We start from the raw sequence: 26786 nt of genomic DNA on the forward strand, positions 1-26786 counted from the left end.
AGAAGTGCTGTAAAACTCAAAAGTGGAAAAAATGTGGAAAGACGAGGGTGGAGAATAATCTAGCCGCGACGAGTGCGACGTGTCAACAAGATAGTGGTGCCATCGTAAATCGAGACATCAAATAAATAATATTATCGATCGTATATTGTTGACGAAAGTTACCGTGCCAGCACCAACAGCACGACGAACGGTTAACATAATCCGTACTATCTTTTATCGTTCTCTTTTCCACAAAAGCTGTATCACCTGAATATTCGCATTCCGTGGTTCATGGCCAACTGTCATCTGTCAGACGTGACCAACGTGACAACATATAATAATAATATAATAAATTCATGCGGGCAATCCGAATCGATGCAACTCTGAAATTCGTTAAAGAGCGCGGACATTTCTCATACGTTCTCATTCGATCGACGGTATACCGTTGAGGGGGGCGGAGACAAAATATTAACCTACGGATAGGTTTTCAGAATTGACGAATTGTATTTTCAACAAAGTGTCATTTATTATTCTAGTGCTCGTTAAAAGTGGGTCAATCGCAAACGTTCGTTCTACTGTCACCGTCACTCATTTATTTTTGTTGTTTTTTTTTTATTTCCTTTATTTAATAATCATTCAATAATGGCTTCTACGAACGATGAAATATCAAAATTGGAAGAAAAAACAGAGAATCTACAAGTCTCGGACCCGGCAACGATCGATGATGATGACGACGAAAACTCAGCAAAATGTTTGGAACCTCATCTCTCTGGTTTCGAAACTCACCAACTCTATAAAATTGCTCTCAACTTTTATAAAGGTAACCACCAAGATGTTTATTTATTTACATTGCACCTGTAATATTGTGAATAATTAATTATTTTGAGGTTACGCCCAGCAACACAACAGACCATGTATTTATATATTTTCCAAACGGGAGAGGCTCAGTTGTCAAAAGGCCTAATATCTATAAAAATTTAAAGTACATTATGAAGAATTATTTGGAATTGCTCAACATTTTTATTACGCTCTTCTCCTATACAAAATGGTTCAACGACATAAACAAATTGATAAGTGACAAAAAAAATCATTTCAGAAAAAACAGGCAAAGCGGTACATTTTTCCTACGAAGACAAATTAAAACTGGTGGCATTTACGCAGCAAGTAACGCACGGGAAATGTACAACAGAAAATTCGCCGCCGTTGGGGGTACTGGACGTAATAGGGAAAGACAGAAGATTAGCATGGCAAAATTTGGGCGATATAACAAAGGAGCAGGCGATGGAGGGTTTCATAGTATTGCTCGATAAGCTTTGTCCGCTATTTAGAACAGTGGTAGAGGCTCAAAAACGAGATATCGAAGAGAAGGAGCGTTTAAAGAACGAGGAAGAATGGAAAAAAGCGGAGCAGGAGAGGAGAGCCGTAGAGGAAGAAGAAGAGAGAAAAAGGGAAGAAGAGGAAAGAACGAGAAGAGAATATCAAAGAAGACAAATTCAAGAAGCTCTCAATCAACAGACTTATTACCAATTCAGAGCTTACGCGGAGCAACAATATCCTGGAAACCCGGAACAACAAGCTGTTCTCATAAGACAATTGCAGGAGCAACATTATCATCAATACATGCAACAATTGCATCAAACTGGTACAACCATTGAGCAGACCAGAGACGGTAATACGGACGAGATGAAAAAAGATTTGTCCAACGTTGTCGCGAGAAACAACGATGAGTCGAACGAGAGCAACGAGAGTAACGAGAGTACACCCTTAAAACGCGAAGAGTCGGAAGAGCAGGACCCCGACGATACACCCGATTGGCCACCTATCGCTACTCCAAAAATGTGGACCAGACAAGGCGTCGAGGAATTCAAAGAAACCATCAGGCGCGAAGCCGGTGACGCTGTCATCAAAGTTGGTCACGGAGAGACCGTTACTGTCAGGGTTCCCACTCACGAGGACGGATCTTGTTTGTTTTGGGAATTCGCTACCGACGGCTACGACATCGGCTTTGGAGTTTATTTCGAATGGTCCAAACCCGACACGAATCAGGTTGAATATTCCCTCGAAATTTTTTACTCGCTTAAACTTGATTGATTCGAGTCGTTTCTACAGATTTTATACTCTACTAGGTATCCGTACACATAAGCGAATCAGAGGACGACGACGAGGACGAGGACGAGGATTACGAGTCGAGGCAGGATCTCGAAACTGGAGCAATGGATGGTGACCAACGTGGAAAATACAACGTGCCAACACCCCCACCCATAAGTGTTATTGTCCCCGTAAGTTTCGAGTTCTTCCAAAAAATTATTCGAAATTCTAATGCACTCATTCGATACTTTTACACAGGTGTATCGCAGGGATTCGCAAGAAGAAATTTATGCAGGAAGTCACGAATATCCTGGACAGGTATATATCAATCGTTTGAAACTTTTTACGAGTAATCATCAATGATATCCATTCGGACTGCTCATCGTTCGATGAAAGACACCGAAATATCGTTCCAAATTTTCTACGCAACGTCGTACATTACCCTCGATGCGACCTTGAATATCATTTGTATTTATTTTGCAGGGCGTTTATCTCCTGAAATTCGACAACTCGTATTCGCTATGGCGCAGTAAAACACTCTATTATCGAGTATACTACACACGACCGGGTTTCGCCAAAGACTAGAATTCGACTCAAGACCAAATGCCGATAAAAACGACCGGAATGAACAAACCGAAATACCAATTAACGAGAGTAACATGTGTCAAAGGATGAAAGAAAGAGATTAAAGTGATGCGAAAATAAAAAATCGCAGTCTTGTTAAAAAACGAAGCCGCTCCAGCACCAAGAAGAGAAAAACTTTGTCACGCGAGTTTCCTCGTGATATCCTAGTCCTACTCTTAGTTATTCGTGCAATATGAACACTGAAACGCAAACTTCAAAGTGAATGAAAAGAGAAGAAATATCGGAACGCGAGAGCGAGAATTATTTTTATTTATTGAATGAAGCAAGAATCAACAATATCACGAATAAATTTTGAAAATCAATATTTCAGTTTCTCATCTCAAATTGTCTATTGGCTACAAACAAAAAACGCACTCTCAATCTCCCAAAAGATGTTCAGAATATTTCATTTTACTCAATTGTACTCTCTCGAGTCGCGAGTCGAATAGAAATCATTTATCGAAATTGTCGAGCATTCCTGTAGTTAAATTGGCATTCGAAAACCGAAGTGGAGCGAGGGCTCGTTTCTAATCGAGAAATAATGAATTTGTAAGACAATTTCACTGTGGCCAATTTGTCAAATCACCTCCTAAGCATAAATATTTTTACGAATAAGTCAAGTATACGTTTACACCGAAAAAAAAACCCAGTCAACACACGCGTACACACACGCAGAGACACACTCGTTCGCAAAAATTCAAAGGCCAGAGGCATAATATAAAATGCATAGATGTACTATAAATCAATTGTGGATGAATTGTCAGTTTCGGAAGGTAGCCCAACACACTGCGTAACATACATATAAGAATTATAGAATATACTGTGTTTGAATCTTCGTTACTTAAAGTTGTATGTTAAAACGTAGTTATCAGTTCGTGTGTCAATCTATATTGTTTACATATGTACGAGTACATACATCATTATCATTAATATTATTACTATTATTATTCATATTGCAGGCTGTCACGTGTCTCACGTTATGTAAAAAAATGTGTCTTTTTCGAAAAATATACGAGCGACAAAGGAATCGAGTAATAATTGCGGAATGTTTCTTTCTTTTTTGCACATTCCTAACGGCCAAGCTTTGAAAATGAATAAAAATCATTAGAAATTACTCTTTTCGGAGAATTATTATAATTGGATTACGATTAATTTATGGCTTTATCTAGTATTTTTTCTTTCTTTTTCTTTCTTTTATTCCACCATCTCACCCTCTTGCCAATATCAATGTATAACGTTTCCTCATTCTCATCTCTGCAGTATTCGTTATAATAGCAATATATTAGGTAACAACAATAACAATAACGTATCATAGGACAGGGCGATATCTTTACACGCGTTATCGTTTCGGTAAATACACTTAACAATTTATGCATTTATTCATATATATGCGAGGCACTCCGGGCGAACAACGCAACTACGTTTCTACGTCGAGAATTTTAGCGAATTAAGTCTAATGTGTAAAAACCTCGCAATTCGTGAGGGACTGATTTTTAGGGAGGAAAATATTTCGAAATGTTTTTTTCGTATTTTTGAGATTGACCGGGTTGACTCTCGAACGAGATGAACTTTTGTTCTAAATTCGAATCAATGTTTATGTTTATAAATGGATGCATTGATGAAAATGAAAGGACATGATATTTTGGTAGTACATTCGAGAAAAAATCTTCTCGGATAGGAACAAGCGAGACTGAACGTAGTTCCAGTCGACATTAAATGCCTCACAAGTGCCTCAAGTAGCGTCATAATGTTACACACTTATGAATGGTTAACAATTCGAGTCTCTGAATTCGACTAAACGACCAATTCCGACACCATTTATTGGCTCGTTTCTCGTCAACGCGCACAAGCACTTTTACATTTCTCCATAGATTTTATACATTCGAATCGCACACACACACACACACATACACGCACACACATGCATGAATAGTCGGTACGATGCGCGAGTATAGCAATTCGTGCTAACCGAATAACTTTTGTTTTGGCTATCACGAAGTTTTCTACGACAATTGGAATTTCTCGATTCAACTTATTTTTATATACATATATATATTATTCATAATTAATATATGTATAATTTTACAAGTGCACTTGGTTCAAGACGGCGCATTACGCTTCGGTGAGCATTTAATTGTTGTTATTTTTTTTTTCCTTTTAATGGCACGAGACTTAGGAGCGTCGCTCATTAATGAGATTCTTTCTAGAATGTTTTTTTCTTTTTTTTTTCGGAACACAGGAACGGAGCACATTTTTAACTCTCCCGATTTTGCAATAAGTTTGTAAAAACTAAAAATTCATTCGTGTCGTTGATGCAACGCCGCTAATACCACATTTTACGTGTTATTTTAAAGCTACAATTGAGTATACGCATCTGCGATTATATACGATATACAGTATAATCGTTTTTTATGCCGGAAGGAAGAAAAAAAGGTTGTTTGGCGATCCGAGAAGGGCTCGAAGAAAAAAATGAATCTTATCCTAAAATGCTCGATTGTCCGACTTGAGGCGAAGTACTCCAAGTGTACGAATTTCATGCATCTCTCAATCCGCTCTCGCGCGCATCTCTTATAATTTGTACGAATTTTCCTATCAGTGACTACTTTCTTCGTTTTTCTTCCTCGTAAATACGCGTATACAAGCCGAATTAACATTATTTTTACTCTTCATACGGCACACGCGCGTTACTTTCTAAATCATTTGCTATTTGTTTAAGGCCTTATGTACACTTGCAGTGGGCGAAAAAACGTGGTTTTCTTGATTTTTTTTCGACAAGAAAATAAATGTTTGTTGAAAATCTGTTAACGATATTCGTTAGTACGTATGTTCGTGTACTTGTACAATTTTTTTCATCATAAAATTTCTCACAACGGCGGAACTCCGGCTGTGCTACAGTAGCACCCTTTTTTCAGCATCAGTTGCGGTGGACGTGACAACTGAATAACTATTGATCCGATCCATACCAAATTTGTACCACTTGTTTATTATAAAAATAGCTTCGACCTGGACGAAGGATTTGTGAAAATTTCGATTTAAAAAAAAATCGCGACAGTTTTAATAAAAAATTCATTTTTGGAGATGCTAAATTTTCGGTTTTTTTGTTACAATTTGTTTTTTCCAAAAAAATACGGAATCCTTCGTCCAGCTCCTAGCTATTATTATCATAAATAAGTGGTATAAATTTCGTATGGATCGGCTCAATAGGTTTTAGTAGTAATCGTGTCTGTCGCAAAGGTATTTTTAAAAAAAGACACGATTCTGAGAGATAATCGCGTTTGAAGATTCAAGTATTAGATGACCGCGCGCACCGTACGGCCGATAATTATGAAATTTTTTGAGAATTTTCTTCAGACATTGCACTTGAAGAATATCTAATTAAAACAATTTTCGATTTTTCCGCTCACCACAAGTGTATATAAAACAAAAACGATACCGTTCTTGTGGGTACCGGTTTTTTTTTCAATATTTTTTTTACTCGTCCGTATATAATCGTTGACGAAGGATTCTCACCGCTACGCGACACTGGCAGTTTGGAAAGACTTTGATTGTATAAAAGCATTTATGATCTGCGTTCGTAATCCTTCTCCATCATAATTTCTACCTATCGATCTACTATTTCTCGCCTTCTATACCTTCGAGACATTTGGAATCATTATGATCACAACGTTGTGATCGAATATCGAGAAATCATTGGGGGAAAACGTACTTCAACTCTTCACAGCAAAGTTACTCGTTATAATAGTCCAACCGAAAAAACAGCTCCAAACATTCGCTATCTTCGATAAATAATTCTTTCTTTCGTTAATAATTAACGTCACGAAGGTCGTTATAACCAAGTTCATTAGATCGCATATAAATATAAATATATATATTACATATTGAAGAATTCATGAGATAAAATAATTTTCGAAAATGGTTAAAGGAAGATATTTGTTTCTCGTATGGCATGCGCAATAGTATCACAATTTTCATAGTCTAATCGGCAGAATAACAACCGTCCTCTTTGAGGCTCTACTTAAAAACAACGCTGCTTCAAACAGCCCTACTCTCAAATTTGCTAAATCAATACAATCCAATATGTCTCCTTCTTTTGTCATCAATAATCTGTGTCATCCGCCTAGACACGTTATTCGTGCATAAATAAAAATCTTTAGAGTGGAAATGTTATCGAGTAGATTTATAAGAGTCGAGTCATGTTGCAGCGAGTCAACGATTCTGCTCTCCTCTAAATACATGTTCGAAGAGCGGAGTTGTTATCGAGTAGAGCTGCGACGAGTATAAATAGCTGCTAGTTAACAACTCTCTCGGTAGCGATTCTCGATAACAACTTCGCTCCTTAATAACTGCGGATCTGCGCAGAGAACGTCTGCCCTCCTTAACGTATCTATTCCGGTGTGATATTCAAGCCCCAATATCTCTACTCATGATGATTTCAGAGCATATCTCATGGTGAGTAGAGACATCGAAGATTGTGGATTGTACGTGAGTAGACGTAGAGTCGTTATGAATTTTTTGGAGTAAAGATTTTAGAAGCAGAGTTGTTTTGGAGTAGAGGCGTAAAGAGGATGCTTGTTATTCTGACGTCTAATTCAAATCGTAAGTATATATATATAGTCTACAAACAAAATGAAAATTTCATGTCCAACTGAGCCTCTCTTTTTGTCATTCGTAGTTCGCGTATCAATTTATTACGAAAGAGAGCGTTGGCTTGACCTTTGAAGTGGTATTGACTAAATACCAATTCAATTGAAATTCCTCCCGCAATGAGAAAATCTGAAAAAAAATGTTTTTTCGTTGAAAATTTTCCGTCCGCGAGTTTATATTATATACGCGCGTTGCAAAGATCCGTTTGCTCAGTAGGGCTGTACCGTACACGGTTACAATACACTGCGAATTAGCGACACACTGTACAGAGCGAGTTTTGTGATGGACCGGAGTGGGTTACTCTTATTAAAATTTTTTCTTCATTCGTTCGCGCGAGCTCGAATTGACAGTAGGAATGGTAAGTACAAAGTGGTCATGATTAATCGTCACTCGAATTCGATTTGTACAATGACGAAAATAATTAATCGAATCTCGCCAAAGTTTCGATCGAATGTGCCATCGCGTTATTGATCGTGCGAGTATTCGATGACTTTTGATCGAGCTCACTTAAAAGTTAACGAAACTCTCAATGCCACCGAGGCACGCGTCAATTTGCTCGAATCCACGTCCCTCGCCACGTCCCGTTTGTCCTCTTTTCGAAAATACAAGTACAAGCTTTGTATAGAAATAATTTGACAAATATATGTGTATATTTGAGTATTAATTGGGCTCACTATTCATCGAGTGGACATCTACTTATATATTTATACGAAATCGTCGCTTAATCGTATCATTTAATATTCCTAAACGCGCATATATACTTATTTGTATAAATAAATACGAACGAGACTTTCAGGAAAATCCACCGCTAAGCATTAGAGTAGTCGTACGTTAAAAGTAAATTGAGCTATCGATTCGCCCCCCCCTCTATCGAACCGATCCTAGTCGCAGTTAACATATACGATGTATGCTTTTTATATTTTCTTTCCTTCTTTATTGTATATTATAATTCTTAATCCTCCGAAGCTTAGAGTCTACTTAACGCGATCGAGTTCGAGAAAGCTTCGGCTGTAGAGACGAATTAATCGAGTGTAACGGAAACCGCTTTCGCAAGCTGGTAAAATGAGGGGAAGAAATAAGTTTGTTCGCCTCATCGAGCGCGCGCTATTCGAAACGGGGATCGATATTCCAGTCGAGTAATTTCATGGAAAATTCGTTGGCTCGAATATCCGCGTAAGCCACCGAAGTATCGTCACGAAAGTTTGACGCTAAAATGACGTTGCGAAGTAAATTGAAGAAAAGCGACTGAAAAACTTCGATTCTTCCTTCGATTGGCAGCCTCGATTCGCTCGTCGCTGTAAAACCGAAGATTTCTCAATCGAAAAAAGGCAAGCCAAGAAGCCCATCCGTGCACGATCTAACTTTTCGCAAGCAATGTGCAATCAGCCCTCCACCCCGCACTCGCTTCATAGCCCCCAAAAAACGAGTAGCTACAATATTACGTTTTAATCGATATTCACGGTCGAGGGGCTGTATATAGAAAACCGAGCGAAAAACAAAGTTCCTTTGAAATCAGGGCTCGGAGTTTCGACCGGGAATATCGAACGAAGAGCCTTGGCCATGGTGGCTGTATTAATTTTATCTCTTGTCGCTCATTTATTTCCAGGTACGTTGTCACGACGTATATAAATAGTACATACTCCTGGTGCGTGCATCAAATGCGCGTATATCGGGATGAATTTACATTTTTTTCATCCCTCTTGACGCACTTGTTCGAAGTTAACGAATTTCGACTCCATCGGAGTCTGTGACGTCTGGAATTTGTCATTAAATTTCCGGTCAACGCCTGTAATAAGATTACTATAAAAAAGAACGTCGTAAGTTTGAAACGCGTTCGCATTTTGTGCGCGTTTCCCAAAGATTTTTCGCGCCGGATCGAAATAACCGATCGAGAGCCTCGCTGGCCAGCGAGAACTCGCGTCGGAAGATGGAATGGAAGAAATATTGAAAAATCTACAGCGACCCGATGTACGCGTCGATAGCGTTTTACACTTTTATACTCGCTACGCTTACGAAGCTGATCGGCTAATCGACAAACGTTCAGATTCTGCGGAGCATCTTCCGTCGAGGGCGCGCGTTAATTTCGTTATTTCATACGACCGTTTCGACGGTTCGATACACTCGCGGACGTTATAAGGACGTTTCCATGCTGAGATTGAAGCGTTTGGAGCTCGAGGAATTAGGCTCGAGAGGAGGGGCGTTCGGTTCGTCGTTGAAGGAGAACGAGGACGCGCTTTCGCTCGTCTCCGTCAGACTGGTCCGCAGAAATTTTGTTCTCTTTTTACGATCGGTTTTACTGTCGTACAGTGAGAAACCGCGGGTAAAATTGCGCCTCAATTGTATCGGCATCGGGGCTGAATTCGGAGCGTGCGTTTCGACCTCGGTCTCGATCGAACAACTCGCGACGATCCCGCGCTCGTAATCACCCGGTTCGGATTTAACGCTCTCGTCAACTTTCTTGCTCCGTCGACACGCGTGCATCAAGTATTCCGGCTCGATGCTTAAATTACGACGGTGACGTCGCTCCCCGGGATTACGAATACGATTGGTGCGGACGCGCTGCGGCGAATCTACCGACATACTTTTGTACTGTATCGACGTCAGCGATCTCGCCAGTTTTGTGAATCTTGGAAGACTCGTCGCCTCGTCGTAATCCGGCGGCTTTTCCATGCTCCGCGAGGCCATCACGTGCACCGCTTTACCACCGAACGGGTCGTTCGGCATCGTTCGACAGGCTTCTTCTATCGGACTTGGGAATATCAGCGATCTGTTTGAATTTTTCAAATCCGATTCAATTCCGTTCGTTTCTCTCATGGGACAAGGGGAAGAAAAAAGGCTAAATTTTCAACGCCCGAAAATCGAGTGAGATTTTGGGCCGGATTGTCATCTTACCTGCTGGAGGATACTCGCTGGATTTTTTGGTCCACGAGAGACGAGGTTGATTGAGCGGAGCTGCCGTCGGCTTTGTTTCTCCAGAAGAAATGATCCCGGACGAAGAGCGGAGGGCGTTTGTTGTCCCGCGAGGACTTGGCCGTTCTGTCGTTCCGCGCGGGGCCACCGGGGACGAGCTCGTCGGCCGCAAATTTCTCCAATTCCTCGGCCGTAACGAGGGTGTATCTTCGTCGGTGTTGTTTCAGAATGGATTTTAGACAAAAGTATGTTTTCGAGCTTGGAATATTCGCCTCGGGATCCTCGTCGCTCGATCTCGTTTGAGTTTCATCGTCGATCATGGGATTCTCGATGAGTCTGTAGCCGTTGCTGGTACCGACGGTTTCCCCGCTCGAAGAGGTTCCTTTGTATTTCGGAATTGTTCCGCAACCGAGCGATTTCTTCGTAACGCCATCGACTTCCGGTCGAGCTCTCGAATCCTCGGGATTCACTCTGCCGTTCGACTCCGAGCTCGCGTCAACGGGTTCTTCGTTTTCCGATATATTTTCCAAGCTGTTTTCATTGAGGCGAAGGAATTGATTGTTCGTGGGTGCAGCGAATTCACAGTGAGTCGAGAAATTCGGGGCTGAGAGATCCCGCGTCAAGCGACAGCCGCGATTCTGTTCCCGCATCATGTAGCACGACCAAGAATTTTCCATGGAATTGAATCTCTTGCCTCGCCGCGCGTTCCGATCAAGATTCGCGTCGTTCGGGTTCACCGGTGTTCGATTGCTCTCGTTGTTATTCCCGCATCTCGAACAAGTCGCCGCTTCGTAATCGTCTCGGATTTCCAAGCAGGAGGCCGACGAGGTTCTCGCGTTTTCTCGTCTCGAATTCTCTCCCGTCGTCCCAGCTGCGTTCGGCTGATCACCGATCGACGAAACGTGACAGTAGCAGTCGCAAATCCCCGAAAAATCATCCCCGAACGCGTTGTTATCGAAGCTCGAGTCCGGCTGAGCTCTCTCGTAGAGGAGAGCTTCCGAGTAGCTCGGCACGATGTCCCTGTTGAGATTTTCGTTCGACGATTCCTCCGTCGATTGGCAGTTCGTTGTCATCGGCGATGGATCCATGAGCAGCGCCTCGCTGTAGCTCGGCGCCAACATGTACGAACCCGGTGCGCTTAATTGGCTCGAAGACTCGTGAATTTGATCACCGCTCGAAGGCGTGTCGTAGTTCACACCGAAGAGCTTCGTCACCTGTCCAATTCGTTTCACTTTTCTATCAGATTATTCCTCTTCCTCGTACCACACGCTCCATCGAGTTTTCAGCAAACAAATCTCTCGAAACTCCGCCAGAATAACAACCGTCCTCTTTGAGGCTCTACTCAAAAACAACGCTGCTCCAAACAGCCCTACTCTCAAATTTGCTAAATCAATACAATCCAATGTGTCTCCTCTTTTGTCATCAATAATAATCTGTGTCATCCGCCTAGACACGTTAAAGCGTAGAGACGTTATTCGTGCATAAAATAAAAACCTTTAGAGTGAAAATGTTATCGAGTAGATTTATAAGAGTCGCGTCATGTAGCAGCGAGTCAACGATTCTGCTCTCGCAGTAAACGTATTCAACGACAGTTCTCCTCTAAATACATGTTCGAAGAGTTGTCGAAAATACATGACGAAGTGCTAGTTAGCAACTCGATAACAACTCCGCTCCTTAATAACTGCGGATCTGCGTAGAGAACGTCTGCCCTCCTTAACGTATCTATTCCGGTGTGATATTTAAGCTCCAATATCTCTACTCATGATGATTTTCGAAAATCGTGAGTACAAAGATATTGAAGATTATGGATATTGGATTATGGAAGCAGGTTTCGAAATAAATGGCACAAAGTTTAACCAGAGCAATTAAATATTTTATTTAATGAACTTTTAAGAGATCTCTCGATTAACTGAGCGTTGCAGTGCTCGAAAAAGTGGCTCTAACTCTAACGACAAAGTGTGTCGACCTTTTTCCTCATCTGTACATTCGTTTTATAAACAAACTTATATGACTGCGAGCACACTCCCATATGTGTACTGTTCAATATCAAGTTTTATTACTATGCCGATGGATTATTTTTGCTCGTATTCCAATAATAGGTAATGCATGAGTAGACGCACAGTTATGAATTTTGGAATAAAGATTTAAAAAGCAGAGTTGTTTTCGAGTTAAAGCGTAAAAAGGATGGTTGTTATTCTGCCGAAGTTGCAAAAAAACGTTGAAAATTCTCATACGTCACCTGGTAGTCGGCGTATTGGGTATTGTATTCTATGATTATCCGCAACGGCCAGCTGAGGAGTAGAGCGCTGAAGCACCAGTACACGTAGGAGTTGGTGAACCAAGGATTGCCGAGGATTCCGACGACGCTCGTTGGGTTGAAATTGTATCCCAGATCAAGACCTTCCCTCATTTCCATATAATCGTCGCGCAGTTCCTGTGTTGCGGTCATCGCACACGAAGAGTTGATTATTTGTGTGCAGTTATCAGGAATTTTTATGCTTGGAAAAGGCCTCTGCACAGCCGTTGAACAAAGTACAATAAAAAAAAAAAAACATGATTCCGTGTCACCGCGAGTGTGATCAGCGGCGAAGCAAAGGGTGGGAGGGAAAACGTTACTCGGGAAAGGCGCGAAGAATGAGAGTTGAAAGGAGGAGGAGGCTCGTGAGAATGGGGAAACTCGGTACCTGCTCTGCGAAAAATCTCGATCTCGCTTCCTCGAACTCGGTAGCGGATCTCATGTTCGAAAATGCGAAACCCTTGGTGAGAGTGATCTTGGTTATTGGAATTTTCGGCTCGGTCGTAAGTTCCTTACTTATGTCCTTAACGCCACAATATTCGTAAAAGTAGAAAGAGGTTGCTGCGTGTGTGTTGGCTCGCTCGTAGTAGACCTGAGGAGCGATTAAGATCGAGAAAAACCGATTATTCGCTATGAATATACCGAAAACGTTTTATTTCGATGACATCGGCAAACTGAGGGACGGAGAGAGCACGAAAAAACTCATATATTAGCCCGTTTTTCACAAATGGGTTAAAACTCATCGAATCCTTTGAAAACGAGAGGAGGCCGCGAAGGAGTTCCGAAAGGAAACGTGTCGAACCTGCGTAGTCGTGTAATTATCGCCGTTTCTGTATCGCGTTATCTGACGTTTTCTTCGTACGTAATGATAGGAAACAGCTTTCCACCAAATGGTCGGCTGTGCCAACCTCAATTGGGACAGTTTGGTCATGACATTGTCCTGGCTCTCGGCGTGGAAGAGATCGATACGAATCGGTGAATGGTAGCACTCGACGAGATAAACGAGATAAAGCATACCCATGAAGGCAACCTGCACGAAAAACATAGCGAAACAAGAGCAAGTACAAATGGAGGGGGCGAGTTGTCAGAGCAATTACATACGTTGGAAGGACTATATTTCAAGGGGAATTTAGTCCCGAGAGCTATAATATTGAAGAGCTCGAGGCTGAGACGCGTTATGCGAGAGGACGCCGATAGCGCGCAACCTTTCGATACTCACCGGTATATAAATATATCCCTCGTCGCACGGTGACACGTGCTCCGTTCTCTTTAATGGATAATTATCGAAATTTATGACGACCTGGAAAAGCAGTAAGAAGAAAAAACGCTCATTCCGTGATGATGATTCCCAGCGTGAGGATAAACATGAGATAAACGCGAGACAGTATTTTCTTCCCCGTTGATCGATCGGTCTCGCGATACTTTTGATGATTCATTGTATATAACGTACCTTAGTGACATTGGCGCATCTGCACCACGTGACAGCAGCGAGGCACCCATAAATCAGCACCGAAAGTACGAGACACTTGCAATTCGCTTCTTTCTGCAATGCACCGCACAGCGTCTGGGACACCGCTCGCTGCTTCGATAAAAATTTCAAATTTCATCCATTACAATCACATCCTTCCAACTTTTCGCATTTCTCACTTATTTTCTATCCTTTCGAACAACACGTGTCAACGCCACGATATTTGACATTGATATTCGAGTATGAAATTCTGATAGATTGGATCGTGTTTGAACGATAAAAAACTACATGACATGAAAAAGTTTGCTTTTGTATGCTGGAGAACGTTCGATGAGATTTTTCAAAATCAGTCATTTCGATATTTATTTTATAATAAAATCATACAAATATAAATTTATATATTATTTTGATTCATTTTAATTATCAAACTAGCTTAGAAAAAAGTGGAAAATTATTATTAAAAAATGAACACGGGCCCTGTTGTTCCATGTAAATCTGTGCTCTCTGCTTGTACTAAACACCCGATTGTTATTTATCACTCGAGTGCCATCTGGAGACACTGTGCGAATGTAAAAACCCCACTTTTGTCGCGGCATATTTTTGAATGTATGAAAATTCATGAAAATTCTTATGAAAACATGAACGTGAGTATTATCACTATGACTGTCACAAAAGCAAACTTTATACGAAATAAGGGTATTTTTTCATCGTTTTTGTGCACAATTTACCAGAAAATCATTAAATTAGGACAAAGAAATTTTTCTTTTGTACTTTCTGATAATCAACGAGCGTCGTCGCTCTTTGTTTCTTGTAACTCCAAAATCCCGCTTTTTTATATACGACATCGCTCGGACGAATAAAATCCATTGGATTTTAAAATTGATAAAAATATTTTTAGTCACATTACTCGAAGGAACTTATGATTATGTTTTACCTCGTCGTTTTCTCGATTCATCGCTCAAACTGTCAATCGCGATCCTCGTGCGGGGATGATTTATTTTTCTATTAAACGTTGTTCGTACGAGCGCGTCGGTCACAACATGACGTTTTCGGTGTGCTACATTTCACGATCTTCCGCCTTTTTTAATCTCAATATTTACTGGATCGAAGGTCGAAGACTGTAACGAGACGAGTTGACGTCAACGAGCGCGTTCTGCCAACAATCATCGTGTAAAATCGTATCGAAGAACGGTATAAACAAAACGTAGGTTTTTCGATCCTAAATTCGCGAGTGCGATTCGCCACGAAACGTCAAACACACCGAAGCGTTCGAGCTTAATTGCCGCATCGCTTTATCGAGGATGATACTAAAATCTTGTCAATTGTCATCGAAATATCGTTGCACTGAATCTTGGTTGGACCCTCGTTTTTGGAGCTGTCGTTTCGAAGCTCTTCCAAGGTCCCTCGCCAACGATATTTTGTTAAATATTATCGATACAGCATTATCGATACAAATTGCGAGGAAAGAACGAGTCGTAAATACGAAGGAGGAAGATAAAGATGAATGAGCAGGGAAATGCGAGGTTTGCAGTAACGTCGTTGAAACGGAGGAAAAGAGGGAAGGTTGCGGGAACGTTCCACCCGCAAGGAATGTCCAAGGGTGACTGGTGCTTCGCTGTGTGAATTTTTAGTGGGTGGCAGTGCGGCGCCTTCTAGGATCTACGAACCATCGCGATAATATTGGCTCGCGAGGGGTTGATGGGAGGAGGCTTCGCTTCGACGTATAACCCATCGTAGCAATGAAAATAGAGATGTTCCAGCAGCAGCAGCAGCAGCAGCAGCACTCCCGTCCGAGAAGATCCGAGGCACACATTTTTCCTTCACCTCACACAGGCGCGAGCACACGCACACACATTTATAAATTGTGTCGTCTCGGAAAGTCTCGCAGGACTTTCGATGCGATATAACATAGCTGCACGTGGGAAATTTTTCTGGGTCGTGAGATAACGGCGCTTCTCTTCACCCTCGTAAATACCCACGTTCCACTTGCATGGATTATACATTTTTTGTTTTACCATTTTTAACGTGCCTCATTCCGAGCCTCTTCATTATTTATTCGTCAGTCTTGAATTTTTCATCTCCTCCTTTCCAGCCCAGTGAGTCTACGAATTTTTTTTCACACGGAGCTTCGACGCTGCCCAATATTTCTCCCAATTTTTATCATTTTATCCGCACTCCCGAGTACACGGGGAGTGAATTGAATAATTTATAGTTCACCACATTTTTCGTATCGTCTCGTTTCGAAGCGTCTCCCGATCACTTGCGAAAATGGTGTGCTCGAAATTGATCGATTCACTGATGATTTTCCAGCTACTTTTGCCGCTTCACGACCCTGCTCGCACTGATCAAACATTATTCTCGAAAAAACTCTGGAAAAACTCTCGAGCGCAGGGCAGTAATCGAATTTCATTCGACTCCGCTGAAATAAATGAAAACGTTCGATAAAAAAAATTATTTGACGTTCAAGTTTGAAATGATAAATGAATTATGCCTGCGCCATCGCACTAACCGAGAAAAATAACAGTGATGATATTTAGTTGCGAGGTTCAATGAAGTTAAAGAGGATCTTCCACTTGTCCGGCCAACAACAAATACGAACAAAAAGTTCTCCACACTTTTAGGCGCCGAACTGACGCTAGACTCTCATATCGATTGCTTTTCGAAATAAAAGCTCTCAGGACGCGCGAGAACCCGAGCAGAGAACAAATCTCTCATAAAATATTATTCAAATAAGCTTTCCCCTCGTGTTGGTATGAAAATATTGAAAATTCTGTGGAAGAATGGGTTACCGAGATAAAAGAAAATTTAGCATCGAACTGCAAATTATTTCGAATCGCTCATAATATTATTTATTTTTCGACGTACGCGTCCGCATGGGAACGTCTATTCGCTTTATTCACCGATACGTATACGTGTGGACAACACTTGAACACGTAGAGCTGATTCTAGGACATCGAGATACCCTTTCACTTTTTTTTGGAAACATGCCAAAACCGCATTCTCTGACGTACAAAACATATACACGCGTATACATAACACCCCGACTCACCACCAATTTTTAAGTAAATTTTTCCTCACCGCCGAACCGAAGCACGAAGAGGAATGCATGCTCAGCCGTTGAAATATTCAAATGCCCAATTAAAAGCCACGCTCAAGTGACATTCGACCAACGACTTAGCTTCCGAGCCGAGCGACTGCGGTTCTCGCCTCAACATTATTCATATTAATCATTGTATTGAAACGGAAATCAGAAGCACGTAACAAAGCCGTTTATACTTTGTAAAATGAAAATTATTTTATGTATGTCGGGAATTTGTAAATTTTGGGAATTTTTAAATGGCTCTGTGAACAGGAATCGTCGTGCAGCTTTTCTCAACGCGTTCATAGGACAAAATAATTCATCACACAATTACTCGTCGAGGTTATTAGACTGAATGAATAAATTATCGATAAATTGTAGGTCCAAATGTTCATTATTTCTTTATTTTTGGACTGATGGATAAGAATCCTTAATTTTGTGATAAAATTTAATTTTACAATCGTCCGAGTACTTTTTTTTACAAAGTGAGGGCATGACGATTCAACGACACGTCGAGAGAAGAGAACAGTCGTTATTCAAATTTCAGACGACAATTAAAGAGCTGCTGAGGCCGATGGTGGTGCAATCTGTACGACTCTTTCACTGCTATGATCATTGAACTATAGATGGTAATGGAACGCGCACTTCCATTATAGTGTGATCAAGAGAGAAAGAGAGTCTAATGCACGTCTAATGGTATTTTTCTATTCTTCCATGGACGTCTGCGCGCATGTCTGTGTACACGCACGCATTTGATATGCAAATGAGAGGCGACTCATCGTCTTATCGATAGTCACTAAAAACGATTGATTACTTGCCGACTGAGCAGCAATATTTTCAAATTTCGCGCTCGTTAAACTTTACAGCCAGTCTCGGGTAAACACGGTGGGTTGTGTACGAGATCCGGCGAGCCCGTTGATGATGAAGATGATTGCCTTGGGGCTATAACCCAAAAAAGTTGTTGTTTTTTGATGATGCCGAAAATATAATCATGGAGACTGCTAGAGAGTCTCTGTGACAATATAACCAACAGTGAAATTTTGAATAAAAACAAAAAACCATACCGTTGGACGTTAGGCTCTCGTGCGAGAAATTGTTTTTTTTTTTCGTTATCTCTGAAGTGAAATTGTTTTGATAAAAAAGTATCGAATATACAGGGTACAGATACACACTAATTTTGACTGTGTGTATCATATATTTGTAACGGTCGGGGTTCAACAAGTGTTGTTAGATAAAAAGGTACGTGTATTTGTCTATGTAATTTTTTACATTATGACTTCAAGTTCTCGTTGCTCGACTGTTAGTGCGCACGTTAGCCCGAAGTATTTCCATACCCTCAAAGAAATTATTTGAAAATTTTGTCAATTTTTCGCACTTGTAAAAGAAGAGTAACCAATGGTAAGGTTTATATACATAGAAACACTTATTGTTGAGAAAAAAAAAAAGATAATCAGTAATTGTCATTCAATAGGAACCGTTCAAGGCTTTCAAACCTCCGGAGATGTTTTTAAGACTTTATTCATTGGTGATTTTGGCGCTAGACCTTGTGACGGTACTATTTGGAGTATGGTTTGCGATTTTAGTAGCGCTGTACCAAACATTCAGACCTCCTGCGCTAAAAAATCTTAGCGGAGAGCTCGCAATGGTAAGATTTCTGAAAAATCTAATTCTGTAAATGATTATTTGAGGCCCGTCACAATGCGGGTATACGGACAGAATGATAATCGGATTGAAAATGATTACAGAATTTTTACTTCTCCAATCTAATACACTTATTACGAAGAATGAATTTTCATTGATCCGTATCCTCTGATTTGCCTCAACTAATCAGCAAATGTTAGTTACAACTATACTTTGTCAATCACAAAATTGATTTCCTTCCTCATAGGTTGTTGGCGCTGGACGCGGAGTTGGTAGAGAAATTGCCATTCAATTATCACAACTGGGTGTTTCCGTTGCATGCATTGATATCAACGCAAATAATTGCTGTTCAACTGTGAGACGTTCTCACGTTGGCATGGCAAAGGCATTTATATGCGATGTGACGGACCAAGTACAGGTGGGTTTTCAATAGACTTAAAATCCAGAAAAAATTTACTTAATCCAAAAAGATAAATAGAAAAGGAGTAATCAATTACTATTGCATTCTAAGGCTGCGACAGATATATACAAGGTATAAATTTTGATCCAAATTAATTTTGAAATAAGGAATTATTCAGGTACGTCGCACTGTGGAGTCCATAAGATTGGAGATGGGTGGTGATGTAACAATGGTTCTTCATTGTTGCGGTGTTCCGAGCCCAAGAGCCCTCATCCAGGAAGCACCAGAAGTCAAACGAACTTTAGAAGTTTCAGTTCTCAGCCATTTTTGGGTTTGTAAACTCTTTTTCTATTTGTATCAAAGAGGGAATAAATTTTCTTTTAAAAGTGCGAATATTGAAACTTTATCCATAATTTGTATTTTCTTAGCTTTTAGATTCAGTTCTACCGGGCATGCAACGCGCTGGGCGTGGACATATTGTCGCCTTGTCGTCGGTAGCTGGTCTTTCAGGGGGTACAAATATCGGAGGAAGAGTCCCAATTTCAACGGCTCAGTTTGCCGTTCAAGGTTTTGCCGAATCGTTGCACACTGAATTTCGCCAATCGAACAGCAATATTATAATGACACTCGTACACGTGTATCCATTCATCGTTGGAGCCGAGGCAGCTAAAGACATTCGTTTAAGGTACCCTCCAGAGTTGTCTTTTCAATTTATTAAATTCTTCATTTAAACAATGAACCGGTAATGACGCTGACGATTGAGCAATTTAGTAATTTCTTATCAATTTGCTTTATTATGAAAATTTTTATGTCCCTTTTTGGGTATAGAATACCAAGCTATTTTGGCACGATGCCTGCGACTGATGCAGCAAGAATGATATTGAACGGTGTGAGACGTAATTATGCAGAATTCAGCGTCCCCGGATATCTTTTATATCTTGGCCACATATTGAGGTAAATATAAGAATAGACAATTATCCACGCATCCCAATTCCTATATTTTGAGTAATTTATTCCTATTATAAATTTTTTTAGAATACTTCCAAAGAAGGCTTCGTTCATGCTGAGAGATCTTTTAGACACCGGAGTCGATTTCGGTTGATTACGGGCTGTTCCTAGGTTCGGTATTCGATACGAATATCAAAGTCACGAATATAAATGTATATATATACATATCTATATATTTTTTTTCAAGTTTTCGTGTGTTGTAATCTTCGAGAATTCTTCGAATAAGTTATTTCGAAGGTTAGGGCAATAGTGTCGGAGGATAAAAAATAATAAACCAGAGATTTGAGTCGTCTTGTCCGCGTGTCCAAAAACCATTGACGAATCCATTTTCGGTTTTGTTTCGTAAATTTGTTAATCGTCCCATAGGTTCATAAGCGAAACAATAGAAAAATACGAAGTAGTGGAGCCAATTTGACTTTTTTCGTCACTTGGTTTCCTTTCAATCTAAACCTGGCGGGGCAGGCTCCGCAATTTCGGCGTCCATTGTTTCCATCTTTGTTTCCAAAGGATAATCGCCGGCTGGGGCAATATCAAAATCGTCGTGCATGTCGATCGGAAGTTTTCCTTGAATCACGTCCATTATTGATTGGGAAATGTGAGCCTTCTGTAAATCATCGTAAAGTCATTGTAATCGGAACCAAATCTAATGAATTGAGAGATGATGAAAAATGAATTTTTTTTGACTGGACTTACTTGATTTTCAGCGAATGAATCGATATGCGCCAACAACGGTGCTTTCAAACCTGGAGCCATTTTCAAGGCATCTGCTAATTGGGTTGTCGGTAATTGAAGTATCACCTGAAAACTTTGCGGTTGCGTTCGTTCGCAACACTTGACGAAACCCTCCCAAACTTTTGGTTGTTTCCACACCTGCTTGAGAATCAAACGTTGCAGTATATTCATAACGAAACCACTCAGACGCGGATAAAGGGCTAAACTCTGTATAACGGTTCGCATAAATAACGTTGGCAACGGCGTCAAATCCATCAAATGCTGCATCACAACCGCCAAAGTTTCTTGTGTAAATGCATGTTTGTCGGCAAAACAAAGAGACGTTGCTGAAAGATAAAACGAGAATATAAGTAAATCCGAACGATTTGGAAGAAATTGTTGTATAATCGAAGTGACGAACCTTTGATAACAGTCTTCAATTCAGCTTTGGTCGAGTCAATGTTATGAAGAGCTATGAGCAGCTCAGCAGGAGTGAGCGGCGAAGTATGAGGGCCAACATTCGCCTCGTTGTTATGATTACCGAGTAACCGATTGAACACCTCCTTAACGACTATGGGATTGAGTTTGATGAGTTTGGGTAGAGCAGCAGTGACCTCTTTCTTGGTTAAGCCATTCAGTACAGGAATAAGGAATCTAACGTCGGAAACGCGAGTTTGATAGAGTTCTCGAACTCTGGAGACCAATTCGGCACTCGGAGGCGATTTGTCAGTGAGAATATGAATGATCCTGGTGACGAGTGTTTCGGCACCTTTGGGACAATTCTCGACGAGGGCGAGCAATTGGGGGCTGGCCATGCCTAGAGATCTGACCGGAGCTTCGACGAGCCTGAGAACGATTCGTTTCACATCAGCACCCATGGAAGTGTAAACTCTAGCCAATTCGTGAATAAGATCCTGATGTTCGGGTAATAGAGCCAAATACAATCCCAAGCAAGCCCGGGTCGTCGATTCACTCCAGACCTCCTCGACCTGCGGCCGTCCACGGTCCTGACCAAACACGATTTCTGGTGGTTTCGGCTGTCTCAAGAATCCCAAATAAAGAACAGCGTATTCTTCAATGAGTTTACTAAGATCGTTACGGGCATAAAGTTGAACAACGAGCTCAATCGCAGCCTCCCTTATCGCAGCGATCTCGTGTCCGGTGTGACAAAGCAAAACATTCAAAAAAATCAATTGTTTTGTAGGCCTTCGCACGACCATTTCTCTGAGAAGTTGCAGCGGAGCAAAACCGCGAACATCATCGGATGACAAAGCCTTCAAGGCTTCTACCGCATCCTCCGTGATGAGCGGAGCTTCGAGATAAAGTCGTGACAAAAGAGGATCACGATCCTTACCCTGGATCAGATCAATCGCCGAGACAAGAGTGCAAAGTAAAAAATTATATGCTTGATGGGGAGCTTCACGAGGTTTCTTGCAGAGTGTTGTTCTTCTTTGAAAACCTTGAAGCAAAGCGTATTCTTCGTACAACCAACCCATAGCTAAATCCAAACGGGTTCTCATGTCATCCGTGATATAACGCAATACGGCTTCTTTGATGTAGGGGTTGAATGTTGCCGCGAGTGTCGTTAAAATTTTTGATCTCACCATCGCGACTCCACCGTAAACTGCGCTTTTTTCAGCTCGAAGTATCCTATTTACCGCCATCAACAACATTTTCTCTTTTGTCTCACGGGCCAACGGCTTTGTTATTTCCGATAATTTCAACGCTTTCAAACGATTTCTCGCCTTCACCAATGATTTCTCGTGTGCCTCTAATGAAGCCTTGGCCTCCTTCTCCTTTTCACGATCTTTCTCACGTTTTCGTTCTCGCTTCGCCTCCGCCACTGTGATACTTGGATTTTGTATCAAATCCTCCATCAAAGCGTCGTCCTCTTTCGCGTCTTTTTTCGTTTTTTTCGCTTTCGCTTGTTTTATTTGTGCCGCTAATAATTTACTTATGATCTGGCGTTGCACGTTTATATCCGCTGTTGCGGTTGGCTGATATTCACGAGCGAATATCGAAGTCATTGTATCCGGAACCCAGGCCTGAAACAAAATTATTTCAATTTTTCAATTGCGAATCATCCAAGAAAAAAAAAAAAACTAATATCGCTCGATAAAATTACCATACTATCCATAACGAGCTCGGAGGCGATCTCAACACTTAATCTTTCTGCAATGAAATTCTCCGAGAGTTCGATCAATTCCGGAGGTTTTGGTGGAGGAACCGGAGTCGGCAAAGGCTCGGGATCTTCGACAGGAACGATGGTCTCGAGTTTCGCTCTTTTCGCAGCAGTTGCAGCAGCCTGTTCCTGCTGACGTTTCTTCAAGCGACGAATATCCTCGGGTTTCGGATAAGCCTTGAGAATATCTTGTTCTTTGGCTCCAAGTTGAGTCAATTGTTTTGCTATCGACGAGGCAAATTCTATGCTTGCTGGATGTTTCATCAAACCCAGTAGCGTCAATTTTAAATGCTTTTGGACGCTTGTCACTTGAGAATCGGACAAGGTTGGTGGCAAATCATTTTGTAGTTTTTGAAGAGCTACGAATTGTTGACGATACGCGTTAGCCAAGAGCGTGTTCAGTTTCTTCAAATTTATTTTCATTATAAATTATCCAGTTACCTTGAATGACAGACGGCATAAACTGCGGTCTCATTTTAGCGATTAGCGCCAACGATCCCATACAAGTCATCAAATTGAGACTGCTCACGTGAGGCGAACCGTGAAATTTGACCAACAAATTCATAACGTGATTAGCCTCTTCCTCGAGTTTTCTACGTCTTGCTATTTTCAGGGTGAGCGGAACATCCTCGAGAGAAAAATCATCAGGTTTTTTGGGTGTGTCAGCATCCGGATAAGTTTGAAGGAGAACAACACCTTCCAAAAATTTGACAGCCTGCGTTCGTATGCTGCAACAAAGAAATAATCAATATTTTCCAATAAATTGTTCCATATAAAAAAAAGAAAATTTTTTACCCATCATTATCGCTGTCTATCATGTTTATTATTTGTACTTTGAGATTGCTAAGTTGCGTCCATGATGTTTCCATCTCTGTAGTTACTAGAGGAACACTGGCTATCCATTTTAAAGCTGATCTTATTATTCTGCCGCTTGCTCTCAAAGCCCTTTTTGCTACAACAGGAGCATCATCCGCTACTAATCTCGAAAGGGTCTGTACCATTCCTGGTATTGTTTCCGGCTGCTTGACTCTGCAAAAATTTTCAACATCTTCATTTGTTTCAATGATTCAGAAACAGTAATACAGTGTTGACATACATACCCGGTGTCTTCGATAAAACCAGTTATAAATTTCCTGACTTCTGCACTTCTGTCCAATGAAAATTGTAGCACTTCTCCAAGGAGTTCGCCCAACAAATGTGTTTCTTTGTTCACTAGGACTTCTTGAATCTTTGCAAGATTTGTAAGCTTTATCGCTTCGATGGGATTGACGGAGCATTCGTTGATCCATTCCACTATCTAAAATTGCAAACCAGTTTTTTTTTTTCATTCCCGTATTTTATTGTACTTTCATCATTGCGCAAAAATGTTGATTTTTTTATCCTGTTAATCAGAATTCCGTACTTGAGAGTTTGGCGAAACGGAATTGACAGTTGTGAAATTGGAAGTTTCATCGGTTATCGGTTCATCATCTTCCATATCCGATCTCCGATGTAACCGAGGATCCATCTCTCGATCGATTATTGTATATTTAACACTCGAGAGATAATATTTAATTATAATATTAATTGTATTTATGGAGTATGTTATAGCTCGATACGAGTACAATCTGCATAACCTCTAAACCGAAGATTTATACTCAGTTTTGTAAATCATGATTTTTTTTTCCAAAAAATCCCGTGTGAGATATTCAACAATCGATACGATCAATTATTTGTTTTCAAAGAAAACATTAGTTTTATCCCGTTTGTCGATGACGCTCGGTAGGTATTGTTTCCAATTTTTTTCGGGAAAGACCGACAAACCGTGGTCAGGCTCTGCGAAGTATGACGACTGAACCTGGAACGAGTTGGTTGTGACGACAAAAAGCGCCACCGGCGCGTTATGCGGCGACAGCGTGCATTTTTTTTTCAATCGATTATTGCAAGCAATCGATATGTTTGGTCGATCAATTGATATCATCTTCATCGCTCGCGCAAAGATTAAAAAGGGATATGCGAAGTTCAAATCAAAACGTATTTATATGGATTCAAATGATGGTTCTAGAATCGGTCCTTCTTCCAAAATATGATAGAAATTAATCATTTTTAATTACTTATTTAAAACTGTCGTCAGCAAATGTTCCATATATCTCTTATAAAATAAAAGTATATGTGTTGCGTCTATTGAACAAGTTTCGTAGTGTCGAAAGAGAAAGTGGGGATGACGACGGCGAAACCATGATTTCTTCCACAGGTGACGTCTCAGTTCGGGCTTACGTGTCACAATTCGCTCCAGATTACTCGAACCGTCGGTTTATCACTGTCCTAACTTTTCAGCTTCGATAATTTTTTTATTGAGCCGGTCATAAAAATAAGGTAAACAAAATACTTAAACTATGGCATTACCAGAATGACTGGTAACATTAATAAAATTGTATTCCCTGTAATATTTCTAAAATGAAAGTATTAGTCGTAAGAAAATAACAATCCATATTGGCCGTTTTGCTGACAGTGTTCATTATTTGTCGATCCCACATGTTGATTTATTTTTAAATTACACATCGCATTAGGTTAATTACATTAAATATCCTATGCCTCATGTGCCACATACATTCTCATTTTCTCATTACACTCACAACTATTTAATTTCAATCTCCGCAATACACCGGTGGTTCTGTTGCTCATGTGTGTCTCTCTCTCTCTCTCTCTCTCTGTGCAATATGAAAATTTCACAAGCCATTTGTATTCCTCAATATGTAGTGAAATATGAAAATGACAAAATTACTTTGCTTTCAGCGGTGTCAGAGATGCGCCAACTGAAAGGTAAAACGAAAGAGACAAACAAGCAGAAGAAGGAGAGAAAAAAAGAGTTCATGGAAAACAAACAGCGAGTCTTCACAGTTGTTTTGCCTACTTTAGTTGCAATTTTTGTGCTAATTGCGGCTTACGTATATGTGAAGACACGTCCAAAAGCGCTTGAATTTTAAAATCTGAGAGGAGGGACTGAGAGGGTTACATTCCAGGCACATTGTTCCTGAACTATATCGTCGCAGACACGATTATAACGATACAGAAATATAAAGAAGAAAAGAGTGAATTCTAAGTATGAAAAAAATTGAAAGAGGACAATTAAATAGAATGAAAAAAAATTAACTTTCGCTGATGCGGAAAACATGTTGCAAAATGTATGACATGACAAAATGTATGTTATGACAGAGTTTTATGTATCCATGGCCCGCTGATATTTTATTTTTTAATTTCATCGAGTTAATTGTGTAGCGCAAGAGTTTTAAATCAAATATTATTTACAATTGAGCTTTATGAATTAAGCTTTTGAATTTGTGAGACGGCGAGACTATTGAAATGAAATTCTATTGAATTACAACAAATTATTTTTTACACAATGCTTACAACTTTTATATCCAATACTTCCTTCCACGTTCCCATAAAAAAAAAATCCGTTTCTGTAGGTTAATTTCAAGGTTAGTTTAGTTAAATACGGAACATATGATGAGCGTGTTTTTGCATCAATGAACCACAACGGCATGATGAATAATACTGCCTTACTTTTTTCGCAACAGTTCAAAAAGTCCATTTTCCCATATATTTTAACGAGAATAAATCCAATCAGGCGAAAAATCGAGATTTAATGAATGTATGAAGAAACTGAAAGAAGATAGGAATGAAAAACTAATCAGGACAGAGATAGTAATAAAACTTCATTCTCGCGTTGGAAGAAACGATATTTTTCTTTAATCAATAATAACGAGGATAACA

The 26786-nt window shown here is 40.4% G+C and overlaps 4 protein-coding genes across 6 annotated transcripts; 2 read left to right on the forward strand and 2 right to left on the reverse strand.

Annotated features, from left to right (window-relative positions):
• The first annotated feature begins 34 nt into the window (after positions 1-34).
• Positions 35-3729, forward strand: LOC122415636 (Golgi resident protein GCP60). The gene is made up of 5 exons (XM_043427939.1): positions 35-799; positions 1076-2025; positions 2106-2258; positions 2326-2385; positions 2551-3729. Exons 1-5 carry the CDS (start codon positions 622-624, stop codon positions 2650-2652), a joined length of 1443 nt encoding a protein of 480 aa, XP_043283874.1. The 5' UTR covers positions 35-621; the 3' UTR covers positions 2653-3729.
• LOC122415628 (uncharacterized) lies at positions 2931-15761 on the reverse strand. 2 transcript variants are annotated; one of them, XM_043427918.1, is made up of 8 exons: positions 14944-15761; positions 13992-14120; positions 13761-13841; positions 13344-13571; positions 12930-13133; positions 12485-12679; positions 10228-11459; positions 2931-10102 (listed from the first exon to the last, which is right to left on the reverse strand). In XM_043427918.1, exons 1-8 carry the CDS (start codon positions 14962-14964, stop codon positions 9466-9468), a joined length of 2727 nt encoding a protein of 908 aa, XP_043283853.1. In that variant the 5' UTR covers positions 14965-15761; the 3' UTR covers positions 2931-9465. The 2 variants fall into 2 exon arrangements, with proteins under 2 accessions (XP_043283853.1, XP_043283852.1); XM_043427917.1 differs by having other exon boundaries at positions 13992-14123.
• Positions 15762-17974: 2213 nt separating this feature from the next.
• Positions 17975-20448, forward strand: LOC122415609 (17-beta-hydroxysteroid dehydrogenase 13-like). 2 transcript variants are annotated; one of them, XM_043427883.1, is made up of 7 exons: positions 17975-18327; positions 18560-18733; positions 18977-19147; positions 19308-19460; positions 19558-19814; positions 19958-20083; positions 20165-20448. In XM_043427883.1, the coding sequence occupies exons 2-7, from the start codon at positions 18590-18592 to the stop codon at positions 20229-20231; spliced, it is 918 nt and encodes a 305-aa protein (XP_043283818.1). In that variant the 5' UTR covers positions 17975-18327; positions 18560-18589; the 3' UTR covers positions 20232-20448. The 2 variants fall into 2 exon arrangements, with proteins under 2 accessions (XP_043283818.1, XP_043283817.1); XM_043427882.1 differs by lacking the exon at positions 17975-18327 and adding an exon at positions 18342-18486.
• On the reverse strand, positions 20109-24866 carry Sym (symplekin). The gene is made up of 8 exons (XM_043427881.1): positions 24433-24866; positions 24131-24327; positions 23826-24059; positions 23472-23758; positions 22974-23389; positions 21270-22893; positions 20831-21195; positions 20109-20741 (listed from the first exon to the last, which is right to left on the reverse strand). Exons 1-8 carry the CDS (start codon positions 24535-24537, stop codon positions 20577-20579), a joined length of 3393 nt encoding a protein of 1130 aa, XP_043283816.1. The 5' UTR covers positions 24538-24866; the 3' UTR covers positions 20109-20576.
• Positions 24867-26786: the final 1920 nt, after the last annotated feature.

This window comes from Venturia canescens, chromosome 9 (assembly GCF_019457755.1).
Source record: "Venturia canescens isolate UGA chromosome 9, ASM1945775v1, whole genome shotgun sequence".
In the NCBI taxonomy this organism is placed as follows: domain Eukaryota; kingdom Metazoa; phylum Arthropoda; class Insecta; order Hymenoptera; family Ichneumonidae; genus Venturia; species Venturia canescens.